Here is a 25,958-nt window from a genome sequence, read left to right as displayed (position 1 = left end):
GGAGAATGCATGGTCAAAGTGAAACACAAGGACAAAGAGCACATGCTAACATTCATCATGGTACCAAAAGATGTACAGGCCATACTAGGTTTAACAGCCTGTGAGAAACTGAACCTGGTAAAAAGAGTCCTTGTTGTGGAAAGCTAAGGAGAGACAGTATATGATGAACTCATCAAAGAGTGCAATGACCTATTTCAGGGTCTAGGCTGCCTTCTGGAAGAACACATGATCAGAGTGGATAAACATATATGCCACCGATAATGTCCATGTAGAAAAGTTCCATTTGTGTTTCAAAAGCAACGAAAGGTAGAGTTGGACAGTATGGAAAACCTGAACATGATTCAGATGATAGATGAGCCAACGGAGTGGGTGAATTCACTTGTCGATGTTGACAAAAAGAATAGAAAGCTTAGAATTTGCTTGGATCCAAGAGATCTAAACAGAGCATTAAAGAGAGATCACTTTAAGCTTCCGATGCAAGAAGAAATCATGTCACAGTTTGCAAATACAATGTTGTTCAGCAAGTTAGATGCATCATCAGGATTTTGGCAATTGAAATTGAATGAAGCAAGTTCAAGACTGTGCATGTTCAATAGTCCATTTGGCAGATGCAGATTCCTAAGGTTACTATTCGGAATTGCCTCAGCTCCTGAAGTGTATCACAAAACTAGCCATATGGCCTCTGAGCACCTGGATAGAGTTGATACCTCAATGGATGACATCACAATATGGGGAACCACGAAAATGGAGCATGATGAGAGACTAAGGAAAGTGCTGGAAACAACAAGGAAAGCAAACCTGAAGCTGAATAGGGTGAAATGCCAGCTCAGGGTGATAGAACTAACATTTGTAGGAGATACTATAGGCAGTGAGGGCATCAAACCAGATCGCAGAAAGGTGTCCACCACTGGGAACATGCCAAGGCCATAATGCAAAAAGGACATACAGAGGTTTAATGGAATGGTCAACTATATGGGTCAATTCATATCCAACCTCTCAGAAAAGATGGCTGCATTGAGAAGACTAACAGAAAAGAACATTGAATGGGAATGGAATCGTGAGCACGAAAAGTCATGGAGGGAACTAAAGAAACTGCTCACAGAGAAACCAGTTCTGAGGTTTTATGACTCAGCGAGACCCATCAAGATATCATCAGATGCATCACCTAGTGGGCTCAGTGCAGTTCTTCTGAAAAAATATAATGACTGGCAGCCCATTACGTATGTCTCACGCTCAATGTCAGACACGGAGACATGATGCACTCAAATTAGAAAGGAGCTGCACAGCATCACATACATCTGTGAAAGATTTCATCAGTTTGTGTCAGGACAAGCAATCAATGTAGAGACTGACCATAAGCCCTTGATTGCACTGTTCCAAAAGCCAATAAATGAATGTCCACTGTAAATACAAAGAATTATGATTAGGTTGCAATGCTATACACTGAATGTGGCGTACACTCTGGGTAAGCTAATGTACACAGTATTTATGTTATTTAGAGCTGTTGACATGAGAGAGCCCACAAATACCAAAATGGATGAAGACGTGAACGCCTTCGTGGACGTGATCACAAGTGCACTACCTGTATCAGATGCAAAAATGGAGCTCATAAAGTCAGAGTCCAACAAAGAAGAAACACTGAGACAACTGAGAAAAAACACTTTGGATGGATGACCCAATGTGAAGCAGGACTGCTCACCGGATGTTTCAGAGAACTGGAACTGCAGAGCGGAACTATCAGTGGTTGAAGATATTATTTACGAAGGAAGTAAAATCCTTATCACAAAGAGTCTGAGAAAAGAGAAGCTAAAAAGGATCCATAGAGGACATCTTGAATCAAAAGTGTAAGAAAAGAGCACGAGAGATGATGAACTGGCCAATAATCAACAATGATATAACAAATGAAGTGTCCAACTGTACAATATGCTGGAAATATCAAGCAAGCAATCCTGCAGAACCACTAAAGCCACACCCAGCACCACACAGACCTTACCAGAAGGTAGGCGCTGACCTATTTGAATGTCAAGAGAAGGACTATTTTGTAGTCTCAGACTATTACTCCCTGTATCCAGAGATGTGTAACTGAACACCACCACTGCAGATGCTGTAATAACAGGTATGAAAGCCGTATTCTCCAGACATGGCATGGCAAATGAGGTCTTCACAGACAATGGACCCCAGTTTTGCAATTCAAAGTTCCGACAGTTTGCCAAAGAGTGGTACTTTGTACACAGCAGGTCAAGTCCTCATTTTCCACAGTCCAATGATCTAGTGGAAAAATCAGTATAGACAGTGAAAAGACTGATGAACAAGGCAAAATACAGTGGAACGGACTTCTACCAGAGCATGCTAATATACTGCACAACACCACTCAAGTGTGGTATGTCACCAGCACAGCTCCTTATGGGACGTAGGCTAAAATCAAACCTACCCATTCAGGAGAACCTCCTAAAAACAAAAGAGGGGGAGAAAGTGAGGAAGTTCAAAGAACGACAGAAAGAAAAGCAAAAGTATTACTTCGACATAGGAATAAAAACCTTTGAGAACTCTACACTGGTGACCAAGTAAGGCTAAAAGACAAAGCAATCTTATGGACTCAGAAGGGAACTGTCGTTAGTGAAGTCCAACCAAGATCATACATCATTCAGACAGATGAATGTACTGTTCTGTGAAGAAATTTTCGAGAACTTCAAATGGGACCAGTCACAGTAGATGGAATTATGGATACTGTTGAACAACCTGAATACACAGCTGAGAAGATATTGTCTGAGGCAACAACTCAGATTGAAGGACAATCAGTCAGGAGATCATCAAGACATGTGAATCCTCGTAAGAGACTCAATGAGCAAATTTAAAGACTCCTGTTATAGAATGAAGTAGTACAATCTTATTCGCTCTTTAAGTTTTAGAATATGTAAATGTGAACACTCAAATCAAGTTTAAAAAAGTCCACAATGTTGATAATAATGCAAATGTAAGTTCTTGGTGTTAAAGTTGAAAATGCAGAGTTATACAAAGAAAACATGTTAGTTAAAAGTAAGCTACTTTTGTTTTAAGGAAGGGAGATGCAATGATAGTGATCAGGTTTGCTTTGCGACCTGCATTGTCTTAAGGATCATAGTTCCTGATTATACTTGACTGCCAGCAGGGGGCTCACACAGACGGAGAACCTGCTATATGAGAGATCTGTAATGGAGGTTGGCAAGCCTCATGGTTGCTACTTACATCAACTTTAAAGAGCCTTTTCCTTCATCCATGTGTTGTCTAAGAACTCACACATATGAATAAAAGATTAAACATATATCGTTGAATATTTCAAGTTTTTAGACGTAATTGTCTTTTCACATCTTTAAATTCATTTCTTTGTTTCATCAAGGTTGGGCTAAAGTCTTGAAAAAATAGTACTTTTTCATGATCCACCTTGGGTGGGTCATTATTCTGTTTAGAGTAGTCATATGCTGCTCCTGTTCTCGGTAGCTTAAAAGCCTCGCCAGAACTGGTCTTGGACTCTGGTCACAGGCTCTTCTGGCTCCAGGTATTCAGTGAGCTCCCTCAATGTGCAGTTTTTCTCTAAATTTGTCTTTGCCCAGCACTTGTGGGATCCATGTTTGAAAAAAATTCATCAGGTCTCTTCCCATCAATTCCTTCCTTTAGTCCAATAATTCTGGCACTGTCCATCGACTGAAGTTCTCCATCAATTTTGTCAAGCAGTCCTTGTTTATCCGACTCCCATTCGTTGGCTTTTTTTTCCCAAAGCCTTATGTTTTTCATGTGTTTTCATCAATTCGCTTTCTCCTCGACCCATTCTCTTCATCAGATCTTCAACAATCTCTTTTGTTTTGTTCATTTTATCCATCATATCCCTTATCACAGGAATTGGTTACCCAAATTCTCCATTTTTTGCAGGATGATGCTCAGCTCTTTAGCTGACTCCCCAATTTTACCTGGTTCTGCTGGTCCCATCTCCATTTTTGCACCAATCCCTTTCGGACTTCCACACGAAGTTCTCGGTTGAAGAGAAGCTTCCTCAGCCTTTGTTCTCTGTTGCCTTGGTTTCTTTGTGTTAGCTTTATCCATTTTTTGCTGAAGAAAATCTTGATTTCCAAGTTTTAACCACCTATTTAGCACTCTTCACAGAGAGCTCAACCTGTCTAGGTCCTTCGTCTGGCCACATCCCACGACATGCTTGTTTTTCTAAATATTGCAACTCGTAGTACAATACGGGTGAACCAGTGGCTGTTGTGCTTTTGGACTTTCAGAAATTCTTTGAAAAATTGCCACATTAAGAGAGAACTAAATGCAATCACAGATCAAGTGAGTAATAAACTAGCATAGATTGAGGATTGAGTAATGCGTAGTAAACCAACTCAGAATAAGCAGGCCATTATTTAGATGGAAAGGTATGACTGCAGGTGTGCTGTTGTGATCATTGCAGGGGCCCCAGAGTCACCATCAGAACAAATCTAATTGGGGGGCATTAGGGTAACCACGGTGGGGGGAAGGGGCGGGGGTACAAACTGCCGTTCGTGTGGCAGTTTTTTGTGCAGTTCGGGTGAGGTGGGCACAATAACTCATTTGGGAGAGGGAGCATGGCCTGTGAATGTCCCCCCTCCCACCCATGACGCTGACCCTGAGTGGCTTCATTTGTTTTTTTGCAATCAGTTATTTGAATGAGGGGAAAAATGTGTTGTGAGGAGGTTGCAGATTGTATTCATGGAGGGATTGGTAGGGCAGGGCATATTGACGAGCAAAGTGAATGAATCTGGGCCTGCCAGATGGAATATCCCTGGAAAGGTTCTGACCTTTTGTTGAAAAAAAATGAAGAACAGTGTATTTTTCTAAGTAGTGAATGATAGAAAGTGATGCTGTACAGAGGATTTCTCCATGAATTACTGGATGTGGATGTGCAGGAACAGTGAGCAATGAAAAGGTCAAATTGTGCACTGACCTTCAATGCTAAAGGCATTGAATCCAAGAGAAAATCAGTCAAACTGGAATTATACATTCCCCTGCTGAGTCTGCAACTGGAATATTATCCAAATTATTGAATGAAATTTCACTCTATTTCAGTCTTAAATGCCTTATTCCATCGTGTGAGACCATGATAACTAGTTACAATGAACCTTTCATTCAGGGGAGACACCCTCCCTGCACACAGAATGTTTGTGTCTCAATTAGATCTTCCTTCATTCTGGTTGAGTTGGTTGATCCAATCTCTCTTAAATGACCATCTAAGGAACCATTGTAGTGAAACTTTAATAGAAACCCTCCATGACAAGAATATCCTTTCTTAAGTAAGGAGACTAAAACAGCATTTTTTAATACCAAGTGTCATCCCATCAAAGCCCAAGATAAGTGTCCTGAGCCCACCTTTGGACTGGTTGGTCTGCACTTCCCTTGTTTAAGAATGCTTTGATTATGGTAAAATTCTTTTACACAACTGCTGTGGAAATATTTAAGGAAATGAGTAGTACAGGTGATTTGAATTTGGATTTGAACTTTATTCATGATGCATAATTTAAATGACAGGCTGGTCTTTTGGATACTTGTTTATGTATTTTGTTTAAATAATTTGATGTCAAAATAGAAAGATGCTGTTCTACATTATTTTGTTTCAGAAATACAAACCGTATCAGAGTAAATGAATGCAATCCCAATAAGGTAATTTCTGTGGAAGGGACAGTTACTTCAGGAGTAGGGAATTTCTTAAGGTGGTATGTGAGTGGGGAAATAAAAGGTTGAGAACAACTGGTCTACACTCATGAGATGATGGTGGAAAAGCTTGGGAGCAACTTAGACAGTCATCCCAGAGTGAGCCATCAATCACAAGGCAGCACATTTGTAACCAGTAAATGTGCTATCAATTAATGGAAAAAATACACTGACGCTGCTTGGAAGATATTCTCTGATGATGGTGAACCCAAAGATTCAAGATGGATGAGTTTCATCACGATAGAATGAAAAATTTCCAACCATTCTTCATAAACAATAGTTCAGCAGATGTGACTTGAAAAGAGACAACCTTCATGGCCATTTGTTTAAGTGAGACACATTTCAATCAGGTACAGTATATAGTAAATCCCAGAATGCACTGTGCCTTTGATGATAAGCCCCAGAATGACTGTGCTTTTGATGGTAAGCCCCAGAATGCACTGTGCCTTTGATAGTAAGCCCCAGATTGTGCTGTTCCTTTGATGGTAAGCCCCAGAATGCACTGTGCTTTTGATGGTAAGTCCCAGAATAGACTGTGCCGTTGATGGTAAGCCCCAGAATGCACTGTGCTTTTGATGGTAAGCCCCAGAATGCACTGTGCTTTTGATGGTAAGTCCCAGAATAGACTGTGCCGTTGATGGTAAGCCCCAGAATGCACTGTGCTTTTGATGGTAAACCCCAGAATGCACTGTGCTTTTGATGGTAAGTCCCAGAATAGACTGTGCCGTTGATGGTAAGCCCCAGAATGCACTGTGCTTTTGATGGTAAGCCCCAGAATGCACTGTGCTTTTGATGGTAAGTCCCAGAATGCACTGTGCCTTTGATAGTAAGCCTCAGATTGTGCTGTTCCTTTGATGGTAAGCCCCAGAATGCACTGTGCTTTTGATGGTAAGCCCCAGAATGCACTGTGCTTTTGATGGTAAGTCCCAGAATGCACTGCGCCTTTGATAGTAAGCCTCAGAATGTGCTGTTCCTTTGATGGTAAGCACCAGAATGCATTGTGCCTTTGATGGTAAGCCCCAGAATGCACTGTGCCTTTGATGATAAGCCCCAGAATGCACTGTGCCTTTGATGGTAAGCCCTAGAATGTGCTGTGCCTTTGATGGTAAGCCCCAGAATGCACTGTACCTTTGATGGTAATCCCCAGTATATGCTGTGCTTTTGATGGTAAGCCCCAGAATGCACTGTGCCTTTGATGGGAAGCCCCAGAATGTGCTGTGCCTTTGATACTAAGCCTCAGAATGCTCTGTTCCTTTGATGGTAAGCCCCAGAATGCACTGTCCCTTTGATGGTAAGCCCTAGAATGTGCTGTGCCTTTGATAGTAAGCCCCAGAATGCACTGTACCTTTGATGATAACCCCCAGTATATGCTGTGCTTTGATGGTAAGCCCCAGAATGCACTGTCCCTTTGATGGTAAGCCCCAGAATGTGCTGTGCCTTTGATGGTAAGCCCCAGAATGCACTGTACCTTTGATGGTAACCCCCAGTATACGCTGTGCCTTTGATGGTAAGCCCCAGAATGAGCTGTGCCTTTGATAGTAAGCCCCAGAATGAGCTGTGCCTTTGATGTTAAGCCCCAGAATGCACTGTGCCTTTGATGGTAAGCCCCAGAATGCACTGTCCCTTTGATGGTAAGCCCCAGAATGTGCTGTGCTTTTGATGGTAAGCCCCAGAATGAGCTGCACTTTTGATGGTAAGCCCCAGAATGCACTGTGCCTTTGATGGTAAGCTCCAGAATGCACTGTGCCTTTGATAGTAAGCCTTAGATTATGCTGTTCCTTTGATGGTAAGCCCCAGAATGCACTGTACCTTTATTGGTAAGCCCCAGAATACACTGTGCCTTTGATGGTAAGCCCCAGAATGCACTGTGCCTTTGATGTTAAGCCCCAGAATGCATAGTACCTTTAATGGTAAGCCCCAGAATGCGCTCTGCCTTCATTGGTAAGCCCCAGAATGCCCTATGCCTTTGATGGTAAGCCTCAGAATATGCTGTTCCTTTGATAGTAAGCCCCAGAATGCTCTGAGCTTTTGATGGTAAGCCCCAGAATGGACTGTGCCTTTGATGGTAAGCCTCAGAATATGCTGTTCCTTTGATGGTAAGCCCCAGAATGCACTATGCTTTTGATGGTAAGCCCCAGAATGCACTGTGCCTTTGATGGTAAGCCCCAGAATGCACTGTGCTTTTGATGAAAAGCCCCAGTAAGACCTGTGCTTTTGATGCTAAGCCCCAGAATGCACTGTGCCTTCATTAGTAAGCCCAGAACGCCCTGTGCCTTTGATAGGAAGCCTCAGAATACGCTGTTCCTTTGATGGTAAGCCCCATAATGCATTGTGCCTTTGATGGTAACCCCCAGAATGCACTGTGCCTTTGATGGCAAGCCCCAGAATTCACTATGCCTTTGATGGTAAGCCCCAGAATGCACTGTGCCTTTGATGGCAAGTCCCAGAATGCACTGTGCTTTTGATGATAAGCCCCAGAATGCGCTGTCCCTTTGATGGTAAGCCCCAGAATACGCTGTGTTTTGATGGTAAGCCCCAGAATGAGCTGTACGTTTGATGGTAATTCCCAGAATGCACTGTCCCTTTGATAATAAGCCCCAGAATGCACTGTGACTTTGATGGTAAGCCCCAGAATGCACTGTGCCTTTGATGGTATACCCCAGAATGCACTGTCCCTTTGATGGTAAGCCCCAGAATGCACTGTGCCTTTGATGGTAAGCCCCAGAATGCATTGTGGCTTTGATGGTATGCCCCAGAATGAGGTGTACCTTTGATGGTAAGCCCCAGAATGCACTGTGCTTTTCACGCTAAGCCCCAGAATGCACTGTGCCTTTGATGGTAAGCCCCAGAATGATGTGTACCTTTGATGGTAAGCCCCAGAATGCTCTGTGCCTTTGATGTTAAGCCCCAGAATGCACTGTGCCTTTGATGGTAAGCCCCAGAATGCACTGTGCTTTTGATGGTAAGCCCCAGAATGCACTGTGCCTTTGATGGCAAGCCCCAGAATGCACTGTCCCTTTGAAGGTAAGCCCCAGAATGCGCTGTCCCTTTGATGGTAAGCCCCAGAATACGCTGTGCTTTTGATGGTAAGCCCCAGAATGAGCTGTACGTTTGATGGTAAGTCCCAGAATGCACTGTCCCTTTGATAATAAGCCCCAGAATGCACTGTGACTTTGATGGTAAGCCCCAGAATGCATTGTGGCTTTGATGGTAAGCCCCAGAATGCACTGTGCCTTTGATGGTAAGCCCCAGAATGCATTGTGGCTTTGATGGTATGCCCCAGAATGATGTGTGCCTTTGATGGTAAGCCCCAGAATGCACTGTGCCTTTGATGTTAAGCCCCAGAATGCACTGTGCCTTTGATGGTAACCCCCAGTATACAGTGTGCTTTTGCAACATCTCTCAGACTCAGCGTCTCATTAATTGCTTTCCATTCAGTTGGATCAGGAACATTTTTTCAAATGAAGAATTATTTCAACAGAAGTTTACCGCAGTACCATAACCAGAAGACAAACACTGTCTAAACTTAGATGAGAGAAAGCAGCAAGGATCTACGCTTGGCTTTCAAGGAGAAATTTAAAACCAGATTGGAGAGACTAAAACTGAGCTAGTAGTCCCATTGGCACATCTGCTTGTAGGAATCCAGCTGGCATGTGCTGAGAAATGAGACAGTAAGCGAAAAATTTGCTTGGACTCAAGACATTTTAATGAATGTCGCCACTATCCTGATGATGGCAGTTCAATCAAAGATGGTTGGAAAATATTGCACTACCTAGTTTGTGTACTGGATGAAAGGATGGGTTCTGGCAGATGGAGGTTCATGAGGAAATGTGTTTCTCCAAGTGTGACTATTGGATAGACTTGAAGAATGCAATTAGGTGGCACGGTTGTCACGGCGGTTAGTGCAACGCAGTTACAGCACCAGCAATCAGGACCGGGATTCAAATCCTGGGCTGTATGTAAAGAGTTTGTATATTCTCCCTGTGTCTGAGTGGGTTCTCTCCATGGTCTCCAGTTTCTTCCCACCGTTCAAAACATTCCGGTGGTTGTATGTATATTGGGTGGCACGGGCTTATGGGCTAAAATGGCCTGTTATGTTTATATTTAAATTTTTAAAAAAATGATATAGCAATCTATAGGATGAATTTCAGCCCATGTTGGTGCATAAAGAGCATTGCAGATAATGGGAGGGTGAAATGTTGGAAGGTTCAGAGTTAAGACTGGACTAGATGTTGAGATTCCTGAGGATTGGATACACCGAGGAATCCAATGCAGCAGAACACAAGGCAGTAAGGGAAATGTTGATGCATAATAATTTTTTTGATTTATTTATTTTCAAAATCATATTGTAAACTACTTGACTGAGATGTGTAATCTTTAGAAAACTGACCAAGGTGGATGTGTCATCGCATTGATTAAACAATTGCAAACAAAGCTTCAAATTATTTTCATTGTGTGATGACATTGTTTAATGGGTTTAATGTATCATATAGGTTTTTTTTTAAAAAGTTTATTTAAGATTTTATAACATGAATAACATATAGGATTACATTTAAAAAATTAAGAATAAAATAATAAAATTACAATACAGTATCAGTAATCTAAATAAACTATACCCTCCCCAATAGTTATTACACATTAATAACTCAACTCAAATTAGTCCAACCCCCCCTTTCCCCCCAAAATAAAAAGTGAAGAATTAATAAAGTTAATAATATATGTGAGAAAAAAAACCCACTTACAAAAAAAACCAAAAAAACAAAAACATAACTGATTAAAATACTAACAAAAAGAGAAGTAATTAATACTAAGATATCAGACTTAAAAAACATATTTAAATCAAACTTAAATGCATATATTTAACAAACAGAGTTAAGATGAAACATATATTTAACTCAAACTTAATATAAAAAATTAGTAAAGTTAGTAACATTGTCTATCAAAAATTCTTAAACAATAATCAATTCTTTAAAAAAAAATTGTAGCATGAGAAAAAAAAGATGAAAAAAAACTTTCTCTATAGAGATAAACCTTCACCAAATATCAACTAACTTCACATCTATCATCATATTAGTCACATAAACCACCATCTTAAAACAAAATTCAAACCTCATTAAGCATTGTACAATTCAATTTTAGTACTCTTCCACCATTTTTCCCTTTTACTCTTGAATAATTATCCAATAAAAGCTCCAATACCACATTTAAATATCCCCAATCATTACGTTAAAATTCAGATATCCAAATAATAAAAACACATCTACAATGAAATCTATATCTTCAACAAATGGAGCATAAACCACAAACAAAATTCAAGCCTCATTAAGAATTGTACAATTCAATTTATAACTTTCACCATTATTCCCTTCGTTTTATAACTAAAATAGCAAAATAATATACACCAGAATTACCACTCCTTTCACCTTAAAGTTAAAGAAAAAATATAAAAAAAACTTATCCATCCCATTCACATTTAAATTTCAAATATTCCTTATCTACTGAATAAACTTTACAAAAAAAACCACATCAATTTTTAGTTTTTTAAACAATCAAATACTTTCTTATGCTTTTTTTTATATTTAAACAAAAAAAAACCCTTCACTCTTTAATCTAATAATACAAAAAAAAAGAAAAAAAAAACGGGTAGGAGGTTAAAAATACCCCCTCCCGTCTAAACCGCGCAATGCGGTAACTCCCAAAAAAAATGGGTGTGAGATAACTCACACGTAGCAGATGACTTTCAGGAAATAGTGCCTATCCAGTTCTCTCCCCCAACTCTCACTTCATCTTAAACTAACATCATCATTATTTAATATTCCTTTTTTTTTAACAAAAACAAAAACATTAGAAAAAAAAGAACAACTCTTCTTTTAATCAGCTCCAACTGCCGAGTCACCATTACAACCATTCCTTCTTGGAGCACAGCTCTTTTCTTCCATCTCTTGTCTCCTTAGAGATCGCGGCGGACTACGTCTCTGTTGAAACTGAATAATTGGTGGCAAATGCTATAGCTTCCTTTGGAGAATCAAAGAACTTTGGTTGGTAACCATCTTGAAAAACCTTCAAAACAGCTGAATATCTAAAGGTTGTCTTATAACCTTTCTTCCACAACAACTCTTTAGCAGAGTTGAATTCCTGTTGTTGGAACATAACTTCTTGACTCAATGTATCATATAGGTTGAACATTGAGTGGGTGGGGATGGGGGTGAAGGAGGGAGGGAAGGGAGGGGGAAAAGGAGAGAAAATGGCACTGTGTATATTCAAGAGGGAAATGTTTGTGTGTATTTTGGTTAGTATGGTTCATAGTGTGAAAAAAAAATTAAAAAATTATTTACAATAAGGCACTGTAATGTGTCTACTGCAATAATTTTCCACTAAGAAGGTGATGATACAACAGGCAGACCCTTGCCAAAGAGTGAGCAAATATTCTCCAAGAGAGTCTTGCAAATATCCCGTGGGTACCATACACAAGAAGAGCTTGATAGATGTGGTAACACATTGGGAAAGTGTAAAGTGGGCAAGAGTCAACTGCTGTGATTTTTGGTTGAGTGGTTATGCAATTCTCCAAGATGTGGAATAGCTTCAACTGAATTTGATCACAAACTATGAGTTAAGTTCTTTAAGCTCTTCCATGGAGAACCAAATGAAATGCAGAGAGTTTGAAGATGCAGGCATAAATCATAAAGTCTGGTATTGTCAGGGGCACTGTTAAAGACGTGCTAGTCCGTGACTTCCTCACGAACATGATGTATGCCAAAGATTCTGAGCTTGAGATGATAAGTATGGTGAATTCTACATTATAGTCACTTACCTTTTGAAATAGGATATGGAGGAGGCTACTAGACAAGATGATAGGAGCAGTGATTGAAGCAAGTGATTCAGACGGAATGAAATGAGTCACAGCACGAGCAAGTTCTCAGTTCATACTTCTGAGTGAAAGCTGAATTGAGCACTCAAGGTGATGTTGATCTTAAGAAGTGAAAGGACAATTCTTTCCAAACTGTGAAGGTATGACATGGTCAAACATATTCACTTCTTGCATGGAGGAAATGTCTGGTGGTCAGGAATGAATGCAGAGAATGGGAACTATGTAATAAGTGCGTATCTCTAGAAAGGAACCAACCGAAAAAAAAACACTTCACTGTCAACAAGTCCCAGGTAGACCCTTGGCATATCTTGAGTCATATCTGTTTCTTGAAGAAGGAAAACTTGCAGGGTGATGGAGGATTATGTATCAAGTCAAACAGCCATGCAGCAACATTCAGCTCAAAGAGCAGTCTGTTGGATATGTCATCACTGCAGCGGTGATCAAGGGTAATCGGCTGCAATTCACAGCAAACAACATGGTTAGCTCTCAAAGAATTGGTAGCTCATTCACTAGAAAAAAAATCACCTCAAAGAAAAGCAAAGAATCTTGAGCAGGTGGCCATGGAACTGCTGAGGAACATTTTAATCCAGAGGAATCTTATGTCATGATGCTGATCTTTTACAATTTCCCAACCCAAGGGAGGACAACCAGCTCTCTGCAGAAAACCACAAACTGTACCTTAATACAGAAAGGCTGTTAGAATCAAGAGGGCAAAAAGATGTTCTCATCTTTGGCAAACCCTAGTATTAAGGATGCCTTACTTCATTCCAGATCTGTGGATGCTTAGGTGCAAAGCTTCACATAGGACCTGCAGACTGCCTAGGTGGAGTAAGTTGAGGTTAATCAGATCGTGCAGTTCTTTTACTGAGCTTTCACATTCTACCAATGAAATTATGCAAGGTTCTTGGTTTCTCTCCAGGTACTCTTTCTCTATTTTGATTAGGGATTCCCACAACTCAATGAGGTTACATTTAAAAAAAATACTTCAATATTAGCCTTGAGGTGTTTTCTCTGTCCTCAAAATACTTTCTAGATGTGATAGAGTTCACATTTCCTATATTACAAGTTTTCATTTTGTTTGATGGAGTGACCGTATTGTTTATTTCAGTCAACCATTTAAAAAACAAATCAATATCTTTAAATGAGAGGTACCAAGATAGTTGGAAGGTGATTGCCTTTTCGAGCATTTGGATGCAGCAAGGAAGACTCACTTCATTATCCTTCTTATATTGTTAATTTATGCAGCTTTTGCATTTTGATGTACATAAATTATAATCATTCAGCCAATTTATTCTTAAGTTCATTCATGAAAGCTCAACCATAGGCAGGCAAGAGACTTCCTGTCCATAGAATCCCAATTTTGTGAACTTCTTCATATTATTAATCTCATACCCTTCAGATCACTCCAATTTTCTTTTGCACTCTTGAAAAAGGTTTGAATTCTTTACTAAAAAGTGGGCAGCATATTTTGTCTGAACTGTAAAGTAAATCCTGTGTACTACAGTATTAATACATATATACATTTTTCTTTAATAGTCATAGAAGTTTGGTTTGACAAACAATCTGAGGGTTTCCTCATATGCATTCCTCCTCATTGTACTCATAGAAGTCGTCACTCTATGGCTTTATTTGGTGGTCTAGAATCTGAAATCATTGCAATAAAATTAAATAAGTTTCAGTTAGTGTTCAGTTAATTCCAATCAGGAAAATCTGTATTTTTAAATTTAAAAAAAAGGCTTTCTGCTTTTTGTTATATGTGTTGCTTTTAGTAATCTTGTGAACTAAATTTACAATTCAGCTGGCGTCTTATAATCTGTCAAACTTAGAATTCAGGGCAATAAGGTGATATAAGACCATAAGAATTTAGGAGCAGAAATAGGCTATTCAGCCCATCGAGTCTGCCCCACCAATCAATCATGAGCTGATCCAATTACTCATTCAGCCCCTTAACCCTTGATGACCTGGCTAATCAAGAACCTATCAATCTCTCCCTTGAATACACCCAATGACCTGGACTCCACAACTGCCTGTGGTGACAAATTCCACAGATTCACCACCCTCTGGCTAAAGAAATTCCTTTGTATCTATGTGCTAAGCAGCCACCCTTCAATCCTGAAGTTGTGCCCTCTTGTTCTAGACTCTCCCACCAAGGGAAACAATGTGTTTACACCTACTCTGTCCATGGTTTTCAACAAGTGAAATGTTTCAGTGAGATCAGCCTCATTCTAAATTCCAGCGAGTACAGGCCAACTATCTGCAAGATTATGACATAGTTATAGAATTTGATGTTCGTGTTGATCTTGCAAATTATTTCACATGTTCAACTATTCATATATGCTAGTGCACTTCAACTTTAAGCAGAAGGAAAAAATGAAAATATCTGGAGGCTTTAAATGGCAATAATTAGCACTTAAGTATCCATGAACTTTTCTAAATAAATATATCTCTGCATTGATGTGGTACTTATGACTAATCCTGCTACTGGTCCTTGAATCTCACCTGGGCCCTTAACACCAACTTCATAGCCAAGAAAGCCGAGCAGTGCCTCTACTTCCTATGAAGGCTGAGGAAAGTTCATCTCCCACCTTCCATCCTCAAGACGTTTTACAGAGGATGTATTGAGAACATCCTGTGCAACTGCAATTCACAGCAAACAACATGGTTAGCTCTCAAAGAATTGGTAGCTTATTCAGAGGATAGTGAAGTCACTGGAAAAGATCATAAGGAGCTCTTTTCCTATCACGAAGGATGTCTACAACATTCAATGCAGGCGAAAGGCAATAAACATTGTGAAAGACTCCACACACCCCTCAAGTAAACTGTTTTCCCTTCTGCCATCTGGTAGGAGGTACTGTAGCACTTGGGCCCTTACATCCAGATTGGGCAATGGTTTTTCCCTGAAGCCATCAGACTCCTGAATTTCTAGAACATATGTGGATAGGGTACTGTTACAGTATATGTCTTAATATTTTAATGTGTTTAACTTCTATTCTAACTTATATTTCTGTAAATATGCTTCGTGGTCCTAAAGAAACACTATCTCGTCTTTACCATGCTAGCATGGCATGAATGATAAATAAAGATGACTTGACTTGAACATATTCAGATTGCCCAAAGCTAACCTCTTCTTTCAATATTTAATTCTTCAATCAGTTCTTTCAATCACTTTGTTTACTCTTATTGTTATGTACTTAATTATAACATTTAGATTATAATATTGTTATGTACTTAATTATAACATATAGATTATAATATGTTCAGTCAATTTAAAAAAAATATTCTTGATCGTGAGGGACCACCAAAGACTAGGAAGATTCCTGACTTGGCAACAATACTAGTGTATTGCTGTCCTCAAAGAGTTAAAGTGTGCAAATTAAAAGTACTTTGAGATAAGCACTTCCAAATGTATAACCCCATTCTGGAAATGAAGAAAGTGAATAGCTTTGGACAAAATGATGCATTCATGGGTGAACCTGCATGTGTGTTCAATAGCATGCAATTATCTCGAAGCTCTCAGGGTGGACTTGTAATTTAAAATGCCACATATTGCAGTAGGAGAGGAACAGGAATGCGAGACTGAAAGAAATACTAAATGACCTCTCATGTTACCAATTTAGCTACACCAAGTTGATCTTTTTTGTTTTTTTTTAAATTATAATTTACTGCTCTCCATTCTGCTGATTTATCAGGAGAATGATTTTGATGAGATCAACATGATTATCTTTCTTGAACCTATTTGCAGTAAAATGCTGAAATGAAATTGTATTTCAGAGGAATTTATCAACACTACATAGGATCACTACTTCAGGCTAAATTAATTAAGTCAGCTATCATACTTTTTAAAACATATAACATTATTGACTATACCTGTTTCATTTCAACATCTGGAGACTTGATGAATATGTAGTGAGAAGGTTCAGGATTCTGACGATTCCAATATCTATATGAGCATTATTACCCATGGGAAGTGGTGAGAAAATAGTTGTTCTATAATGCAAATTGACACTATGGTGACACAGATCAGATCGTGGTATAATAACGTCAGAATAAACTAGGATTTTGCTCTGAATGGGTGGATGCCAAAAAAGAGAATAGTTTCTTTATCCAGCAAAAGAAAATTTAAGGGATATCATTCTGAGTCCATCATCCCCAGAGAGGACCCTTTTGTCCATGACAAATGAATTTGAATGCACTTGGTTAGGTAACTGCATTATATTTGGGTATCTGCAAGGAAGCATGGAACATTTTTCACCCTGGCCCATCTCCATTTTTGGTTGTGACTTATAAGGTGTCCACTATGCTGTTTCACAAACCAAACCACTAACTTTATCTGTGACCTATTTTCTCCTAGTCCTATCAATTCCCAAATTCTACCCCTCTTTGAGGGAATTTATGGTGGCCAATTCACCTATTGACCCACATGTGTTTGGGATATGGGAGGAAACCAACACAACCTGGAAGAAAATTTCACATTCACAGGGAAATATCCACCCAGTCAACAAGGTTACTGGAACTCTGAGGCACCATCTTTTCCAGTTTCATGACCCCATCTATATTTCCTATTTCATCCTCCTTCTCAGTGATTTTGTCTCAAAGTACAACATTTGTTTTCATGTGTGTTTGGATGATGAAAATACTTCACTACAAATTCTTTTACTGGCTTGTCTGTCCCTAGTTTGTTGAACTGATTGTCTGCAGTTTTGAATTAATGAAGTGTAGATATGGCTGTTGATGACAAGACAAGAAATTTATTGCTTTTCCCAATTTACCCTGAACCCAGGATGAGCTATTTCAGTGGGCAACTCTGAGTTGGTCATGCCATGGTGCTACCATTCTCCACCACTGAATTATCTGGAATCTTAAATAAATATGATAGTTTTTCTAAAAGCTTATAGAGCTCTGGGCTGGTACTACTTACTGGATGAAGAGAAAAGCATTTTCTTCAGTAAACATTACACCTATAAACTGCTATATACTTGTCTTCAAAAGTAATGCAAAGCCAATTTATGCAATGCAGTTCGATTTTCACATTGGGTAAATGCTTGGGACCAGTTCTGAACTGCAATGGATAGGTTTGACTTGAACAGAGCTGAATTAACCTTCTCATGTATGGAATTTTTTTTAATTCTGAGCAGAGAGGCCACAATTTTTTTCTGCTGATGCATGGAATTATTGAACAGATCAGAGGACTATATATTGTTCCTGAAACTTTTAAAGGAAGTAATAAAACAAGCAGAACTGACATTTTTATTAGATTTCATTGGCTAGGGACTCTAATAATTTACATATTTAATGGATGGATTTGTTGTCTCACATTATTAAAAAAATTATACTGTTTGATGCTAGGGAGTAAGCAATAATTATTATTGTTTATATACTTTTATTCAAGTATTGAAGCAACAATGGTGGAAGAGTGAATTATTAATTGAAATATTCAAATATTAAAATCAAATTTCTTTCCTTAATGTGTGATAAAATCACGTCGGCAAGACACAACAATACCAAAAAGGTGCTGCAGGAACTCAACAGGTCATGCAGGATCCATGGGAAGCAACAGGCACTGTTTCAAGCCTCAGCCCTTCATCAGAAATGCCTGATGATGGGTTAAGACCCTAAACATCAACTGCCGATTGCTTTCCACGGATGCTATATGACCTGTTGAGTTCCTTCAGCATTTCTTGTGGATTGTTCCAGTTTTCCACCATCACCAGACTCCTTGTTTATCTTCAAAATGCAACGAAGGAGATTCCCACCTATATTTTAATTTTTTTTTACACTACATTTGTGGAAGAACGTCAAAAGGTTTTTGTATGCATCCCTGTCATCTGTAAGATTCTGATTGAATTTCTGGGACTACTTTTTACTCTGCAGGTGATGTGCCTTCAGGATTTTTTTGGTGATGATGACATTTTTATTGCCTGTGGTCCTGAGAAGTTCCGCTATGCACAAGATGACTTTTCATTGGATGAAAATGGTAAGTTTCTCTTGGCATATAATCTGAAACTTTACAAAATGAACAAAATGTTAGAGTAAATTGTCAGATATCAGAAAACGTGCAAGATTTTGACAAAAGCTCTGTATTATTCCCTCAACTCTACCTATCAAGAACATTATTTATTCTATTGAAACAGCTTGAGTGAAAGAATCAAATTTATTTCCTTAATGTGTGAGATTCTTGATTCATGATTTGATTGATAATATTAATCTGATTAATAATGCAGTATATGTCAGCAAGATTAAAAAGAAAGCAAATTAAGTAATTATTTCAGAGCATGTACGTACTATTACAGCATTGTGGATACAAATTGGTACCTTGAGCAGGTCTTTAAGCCTATTTCAATAGTTACATATCAAAGATAACTTAGTTTTCCTCCACCTTTTTATTCTTTTTCCATCATCTTTCTTTTTCTTCTCTCTGAGTCTGCCTTGTAAAATATTTCTGTTTATATCATTTCAGGGATTGTTGGACCCTAAATTTGATTATCTTTATTAGGTTAACTACCTCAGTCATTCAATTAAATCAGAGATGGGGGATTGGGGGTATGTGGTTGTGGGGGGGGGGAGCAGAATGAATGAGCAGGGAGCAATGCAACATACATAGGAGGCTGGGTATTTCCAGGTCAGTCTCCAATACTCCATGCTTGTTACTTTCCTTTGCTCGTGTACATATGTTATTTTAGTTCCCTTGAGTGCAGAAGCTGGTTATCACAGCCCTTATCCCAAACTATATTGGGTGTAGCTTGAAACACACAAGTTGTTTTTAGATTTGTTATCTTTGGCAATTAATGATTTATCTGAGATAGTCTTAATTTGTAAAGATATCACCTCTTGTTTTTACATTTCAGTAAAACTGACCTCCTTCTGTGGGCTGGCATCAGCTCAGTTTTGTATGCTCCTTTCATAATTATTTCAACTAGCATCTGGAGTCGATCAAAACAGTTGATCCCTTTACCTTTTGTGGAAGTTGTCCATTTTTAATATCACGTATAGCCATTGGCATAATAATTGTTGCAGATAAAATTCTGAAAACTCCAACTTAATTGTGATGCCCCAGTTTAAAGTTATTCCTGAAGTATTTCAGGTTTTAAATAACCAGTACCAGCTAAGTGTGTAAATTATTATTAACATCTTGATATTAATTTGCTATGATACAAAACTCATGCTGCTACTTTATTTATTTTTCACAATTTTACTCTCCCTCAATGACTTAGGGCAGGTTGGAATAGAAACTGATAGCCCTTTCACAAAATAACTTTGAAAGTGTTCATATTACCTTTATTTGTGATATGGTGCAAGAATAATAAACAGAATCTCAACATGGACAAGACAAAGGAGATGATTGTGGACTTCAGGAGAACCAGGGACAACTGGCCTCTACGACATGTTAATAACTCAGTAGCAGAGAGAGAAAAGACAAAAGACAAAGGAGGAAAAACCCAACACCCAACCCCAACCAACCAATTTTCCCTTGCAACCGCTGCCTGTCCCGCATCGGACTTGTCAGCCACAAACGAGCCTGCAGCTGACGTGGACATTTACCCCTCCATAAATCTTCATCCGCGAAGCCAAGCCAAAGAAAAGCAGAGAGAGAGTGGAGAGCACCAAATTCCTTGGAGTCCATTTAAATGGTAACCTATCCTGGACACACAATATCTCTTCACTTGTCAGGAAAGCTCATCAATGACTGCACTTTCTGAAAAGACTGAGGAGGGCAAAGCTACTGGCTACATCATGTCAACTTTCTACAATAGCTCTATCCTGGCTGGCTGCATCACAGTGTGGTACGCTTGCTGCAGAGAAATGGATCAGAGGTCAATCTACAGGACCATGAGCACCAGAGAGGATCAATAGGGTCTCCCTCCCCCACATTGATGTGACCTACTAGGATTTGTTATTTGAAGAGGGCTCGCAAAATTGTTGAGGACCCCTATCACCCCATCCACAGCATCTTTCCCCATCGGGAAAGAGATGCAGGAGTATCAGAGCAGCACCACCAGGCTGAGAAACAGCTTCTTCCCAAGTGCAGTGAGACTGATGAACAACTGAATGAACTTCCGATTAAATACCTGACCAACTACTATTTATAAAACAATATTTATTTATTTTTATCTATGTACATACATACTGCATATGTATCGTTTGCCTATATGTGCATTATGTCTCGTTGTATGTTTGGATGTTTTTGCATCAAGGACCGGAGAATCCTGTTTCATCAGGTTGTGCTGTATGCCTAAAATTAAAATTTACCTGCTTAGCTTTGTTCAACTGTCTTACCAACTAATAAATGGACAAACTAACTGTATTCTTTGAGTTACTGAGCCATGAGTTTTGTACATTTCTCCAGCTGAAATTCTACAAGAATTCCTTTACCACAAAACTGGAGGAAACCATCAGGAAAACAGTGAAGATCCATTTCTTATCCTTACTAATGATTTCTTCTTTGTTTGTGAGGGATCTGCCATCCATATATTTACTGCAGGGAAAATAATGCAATAAGAGTGTGAAATGAGGAGCTGATGCATTATCCACTAATGAAATCTTGTCACAGGCCCCCTTTGTTTTATGCTGCAATCTTTTAGTTCTATGTGGTGCTCCTTTCCCTTCAATATATTTTCACTTACAGTGCTTCAACATGTTGCTAATTCATTAAGACATAATTTAGGGCTCTTAATGCCTCCGACTGTGGCTGCGGAGGCTGTGGGAGTACTGGAGGTGAACTCATCGACAGTCAGTGGCTCGGGGGACTCTCTTTTGCTTCTCTCTCTGACTGTAAGGGGCATCAGGCAATTTGTGTCAATGGTGAATATTTGTCTGCCTTACTAAAGGAAATTTCATGTAATATATTACATTTTTTGTTTTATTCTTTGGCTTGGCTTCGCGGACGAAGATTTATGGAGGGAGTAAAAAGTCCACGTCAGCTGCAGGCTCGTTTGTGGCTGACAAGTCCGATGCGGGACAGGCAGACACGGTTGCAGCGGTTGCAGGGGAAAATTGGTTGGTTGGGGTTGGGTGTTGGGTTTTTCCTCCTTTGCCTTTTGTCAGTGAGCCTTGAATCTTGAAGAGATGACATCTGGTCTTGATTTTATTAGTTACTAAGGTTGTTTAAAATTCTCTATTAGATTTGGAACAAAGATGATGAACTTACATCATTTAAAAACAGGATATGTAGTATCTGTATTTGTATTTCATTGGTTTTGATTAAGTTTCCTGGTGACTGAGTAGTTTGTGAGGTGGTGCAATCCTTCCACTGCAGCAGAGGGTTCCATCATTCTCTGAATTCATGGCCTTGAACTTCTGAATACCATTCTGAATGTTTGTTCCCCACTTTAAGACGTAATTGCCACAGGTTCTCAGAAATTGTCAAGACAGATCAAGTTTATTGTCATCTGATTGCATAAGTACAACCTGACGAAACAGTGTCTTTGGTGCAAATCATGCAACCGCAGATAACATACGTACAGACAAACAATATACATGCAGGACAAGTATTCATTTAGACAAATAAATAAATATTTTATTTCATGAATATGAGTGTCTGGATGGTTAGAGTGAGAAGTTCTTTGGTCATTCAGCATTCTCACTGCCTTTGCGAGAAGCTGTTCCTCAGCCTGGTGGTGCTGGGTCTGATACTCCTGCATCTCTTTCCTGATGGGAGCAGATGAAGGGATCCACAATGATTTTGCACACCGTCCAGGCAACGATCCCAATAGATCTATCGATGGTGGGGGAGAGAGACTCCAGTGATCCTCTCTGCCACTCTTATGGTCCTGTGGATTAACCTCTGATTCATTTCCCTGCAGCAACCATACTACACTGTGATTCAGCTGGCCAAGATGCTCTCGATCGAGCTCCTGTAGAAGATTGACATAATGGTGGCTGCAAACCTTGCCCACTTCAGTATTCTCAGGATGAATCTTAATAAGAACCTTACACTTCTTCAAGGAAATTTTGACAACTTATATTCTTTTATCCTTGTATCTTTTTTCAGAACCTACTTGCTAATTTCCTCCTATGATAGATTAGATTGTGTATTTTAGGAGCCTGGTGTCAGGCATGCAAATGATGAGGCCTGTCCAAATAGTGTACTGAGTGTATCTAAGGGCCCAGGATGGGGAATGTGGGCATGGGAGAAGATATTAATATTGGTCCTCCTGTTGAATTTTGAGTACTTTGCAGAGATAGCCTTGATGGCATTTTTCCATGCTCTGAGATGCCTGCCTCATGGGCTTGCTCCATTGACTAAGATTGTGATTGATCTGGTAGGTTAAGTTCTACATCTTCCTGATCAGCAGCTTGGGGTAGAAGGTTGTGAATCATGATCTTCAAAGAAAATAATACCTCTTCATTCCATGGATAACATCTTGCTCTGTAACATTGCCCTGTTCTATAGTTCTCAACTATCTTGTCAAATCCATCCAGTTAAATTTCAGTAAGGATTCAATCTGAAGCAAAACATCCCAATAACCTTTTTCCTCCCCTACTAATGTCCAATGATTAGGCTATAGTTAACCAATTCATAGATGAAGTTCCTCAAATTGCAGATGCTGTATATTACGAACTAACAACCTTTTTTATTACGAACTAACAACCTTTTTAATTTTGTTTGGGATTAAAGGGACTTTGTTTGCACTAATAAAGGAACAGCAATAGAAAATTCACCAGGCAATGGTAAATTCAAAATAATAGTTTTATTAAACTATTAAAATCTTACTTAGCTCTAATCTTAACTCTAAATTTAACTCCACTATACACAAATGTAAATATGTGTGTGTAATGAAGTCCCACTCTGAAAAGTCAATTTTAAAAACTTCAGCATCATTTTAGTCTTACTTGAAGGTCTTAAATTTCCAGTTCAGAAATAATTATAAAGCACTTTTAAATATCATATCTTCAGGCCTCTTTAAAATCACAATTCTTTCAATGAGTTGTCCTTGAGATGTATCCTTCAAACAGAAGTAACCATCTTCTGAGCCACAAATGTATGTCCTGTGAAGAGGAGAATACAAGTCCTGTCATTCCTATCTTAAAAGAGACAGTCAGAAGTAGGTTTCTCTTTTGAAATCAGCTTATTCTGTGTTCTGTTTTGTTATGAGTAACACATAGGCAGCTTTTCTCCTCTTTCAGGAGAAAATACTGCTGTTCAATTATGCATCTTAACAGAACAGTGAGTTTCCTAACTAGATAACATATTTTTGGCAAATCTCTCATGTAACATGGTATGTGACATCATTTCTGTCTTTAAAGTTCATAAGATCTTTTGACACTGATGTGCCATAAGTATTTAAGTCCACTATGCCTCCGTGAGGTCTGCTCTCCCCAGAACTAAAATAGCCGTCTATTTATACAGGTGCTTCTGATATAACACCTTTTGTTTTCAGTATCTCAAAGACCATCATAGATTCTTTCATCTTCTTGACTCCAACTTTAAAAAATTTAAAAAAATTTTTCACTCTATGAACCATATTAACCAAAATACACATAAACATTTCCCTCTTGAATATACACAGTGTCATTTTCTCCCCTTTTTTCTCCCTTCCCTTCCCTCCCTCCTTCCCACCCCCCTCCCTACCCACTAAACGTTCAACATATACAATACAATAAACCCATTAAACAATGTCATCACACAATGAAAATAAACAAGAAAATTGTGTCATCTATTTTTACACACTGGTTCAGTTCATTTTGTCTTCTTCTCATTCTATCATTTTAGGGGGTGGAGGTCTGCGGTAGGACTTCTCTGTTGTGTTCCATGTACGGTTCCCAAATTTGTTTGAATAATGTGACTTTATTTTTTAAATTATATGTTATTTTTTCCAATGGAATACATTTATTCTTTTCTATGTACCATTGCTTTACTCTCAGGCTCTCTTCTGATTTCCAGGTTGACATTATACATTTTTTTGCTTCAGCTAAGGCTATCATAATAAATCTTTTTTGTGCTTCATCCAGTTTGAGGCCTAATTCCTTACTTCTTATATCATAAAAATGAATATCTTTCCAAGGATACAATACCTGTTTCAATCGTTACCAATTCCCTTAACAAAGAAATTCTTCAATGAACTAAAGAAAATAATAAGGAAATTCTTATGGAAAGGGGAAAAACCAAGAATAGCACTAGATAAATTAACAGAATGGTACAAACAAGGGGGCTTACAGCTACCAAACTTTAAGAATTACTATTAAGATATCTATCAGATTTTTATCAAACAAGGGGAAAAACCAGATTGGACCAGGCTAGAGCTAGATAAAATAGGGGAGCAGGTACCAGAACATATACTTTATAAGTGGGATGAAAAACTGGTGCAATATAGAAGTTCACCAGTACTGCACCATCTGCTCAACATTTGGAAGAAGATTCATGTAGAAAGGAAAGAAACAAATTATCAACTACCAGAATTATTATTGATGCAAAATCAACTAATCCCTTTCACAATAGATAACCTTTCCTTTAGAGAATGGGAGAGAAAAGGGATTAAAATAATAGAAAATTGTTTTTTTGGGAAATAATTTATTATCTTTTGAGCAAATGAAGTACAAATATGGACTCACTCATGATACAATGTTTGCATACCCCCAACTGAAAACTTACTTAAAGGACAAATCGGGAAGCAGGCTGAGGTTACCAGAAGAAAGAAGCTTTGAATATGTGATTACAGACACAATGATAATTAAAATATTTATAACAAACATGTACATCAAACTGCAAGAGAAAGAAAATGATGAAATAAGCTGTAAACCCAAACAAAAGTGGGAACAAGATCTAAACATAAAGATAAAAAAATGAAATATGGGAAAAGCTATGCTCTGGAACTATGAGAAATACAATAAACACGAGGTTACATATGATACAATATAATTGGTTACACAGGCTATATATCATGCCCCAAAAGTTAAATAAATGGGACCCAACAGTATCAGATAGATGTTTTCTCTGTAAGAAGGAAACGGGAACAACAGTACATGCAATTTGGGCATGTGAGAAAGTGGAAAAGTTTTGGGAAGATCTAAATCAGGTATTAAATAAAATCACAAAAAGCAACGTACCAAAAATCCAGAGTTCTTGACTCCAACTTCAATCTGCAGCCATTTTTGTCTCAAACTGGCTTCTGTCTTCTATCTCAAAGAACTATGTGTGTTTAAAATGCTAATGTGATGTCTTTGTGCCCCTGTAACCACCCAAACTAACTTATTAAACCATATCTAGATAAAATATAGTTTTAACATTAAACTAATGATTAATATTAACATGTAAATGTGACCATTAAAGATTACAATGGTCTTCAATGGCTCCAACAAGCTGTGGCCAAAGTACATCACCTATGGTGTCATACAGCACCTAATAGTCTGAATCCACCTGGGATTGTCTGATCTCGGAAAC

General features: G+C 38.7%; 1 protein-coding gene across 1 annotated transcript in view; it reads left to right on the top strand.

Moving 5' to 3' along the window:
- Positions 1 to 25,958, top strand: part of dclk1a (doublecortin-like kinase 1a) — a 266,264-nt gene that overhangs the window by 84,342 nt on the left and 155,964 nt on the right. Inside the window, exon 3 of the mRNA XM_069891679.1 lies at positions 18,452 to 18,554. Coding sequence (XP_069747780.1) covers positions 18,452 to 18,554 — 103 coding nt within the window. The remainder of the gene's footprint in view (positions 1 to 18,451; positions 18,555 to 25,958) is intronic.

This window comes from Narcine bancroftii, chromosome 7 (genome assembly GCF_036971445.1).
Source record: "Narcine bancroftii isolate sNarBan1 chromosome 7, sNarBan1.hap1, whole genome shotgun sequence".
Classification (NCBI taxonomy): domain Eukaryota; kingdom Metazoa; phylum Chordata; class Chondrichthyes; order Torpediniformes; family Narcinidae; genus Narcine; species Narcine bancroftii.
Note: the sequence above shows the minus strand (reverse complement) of the source record. Positions and strands in the feature narration are given on the sequence as shown.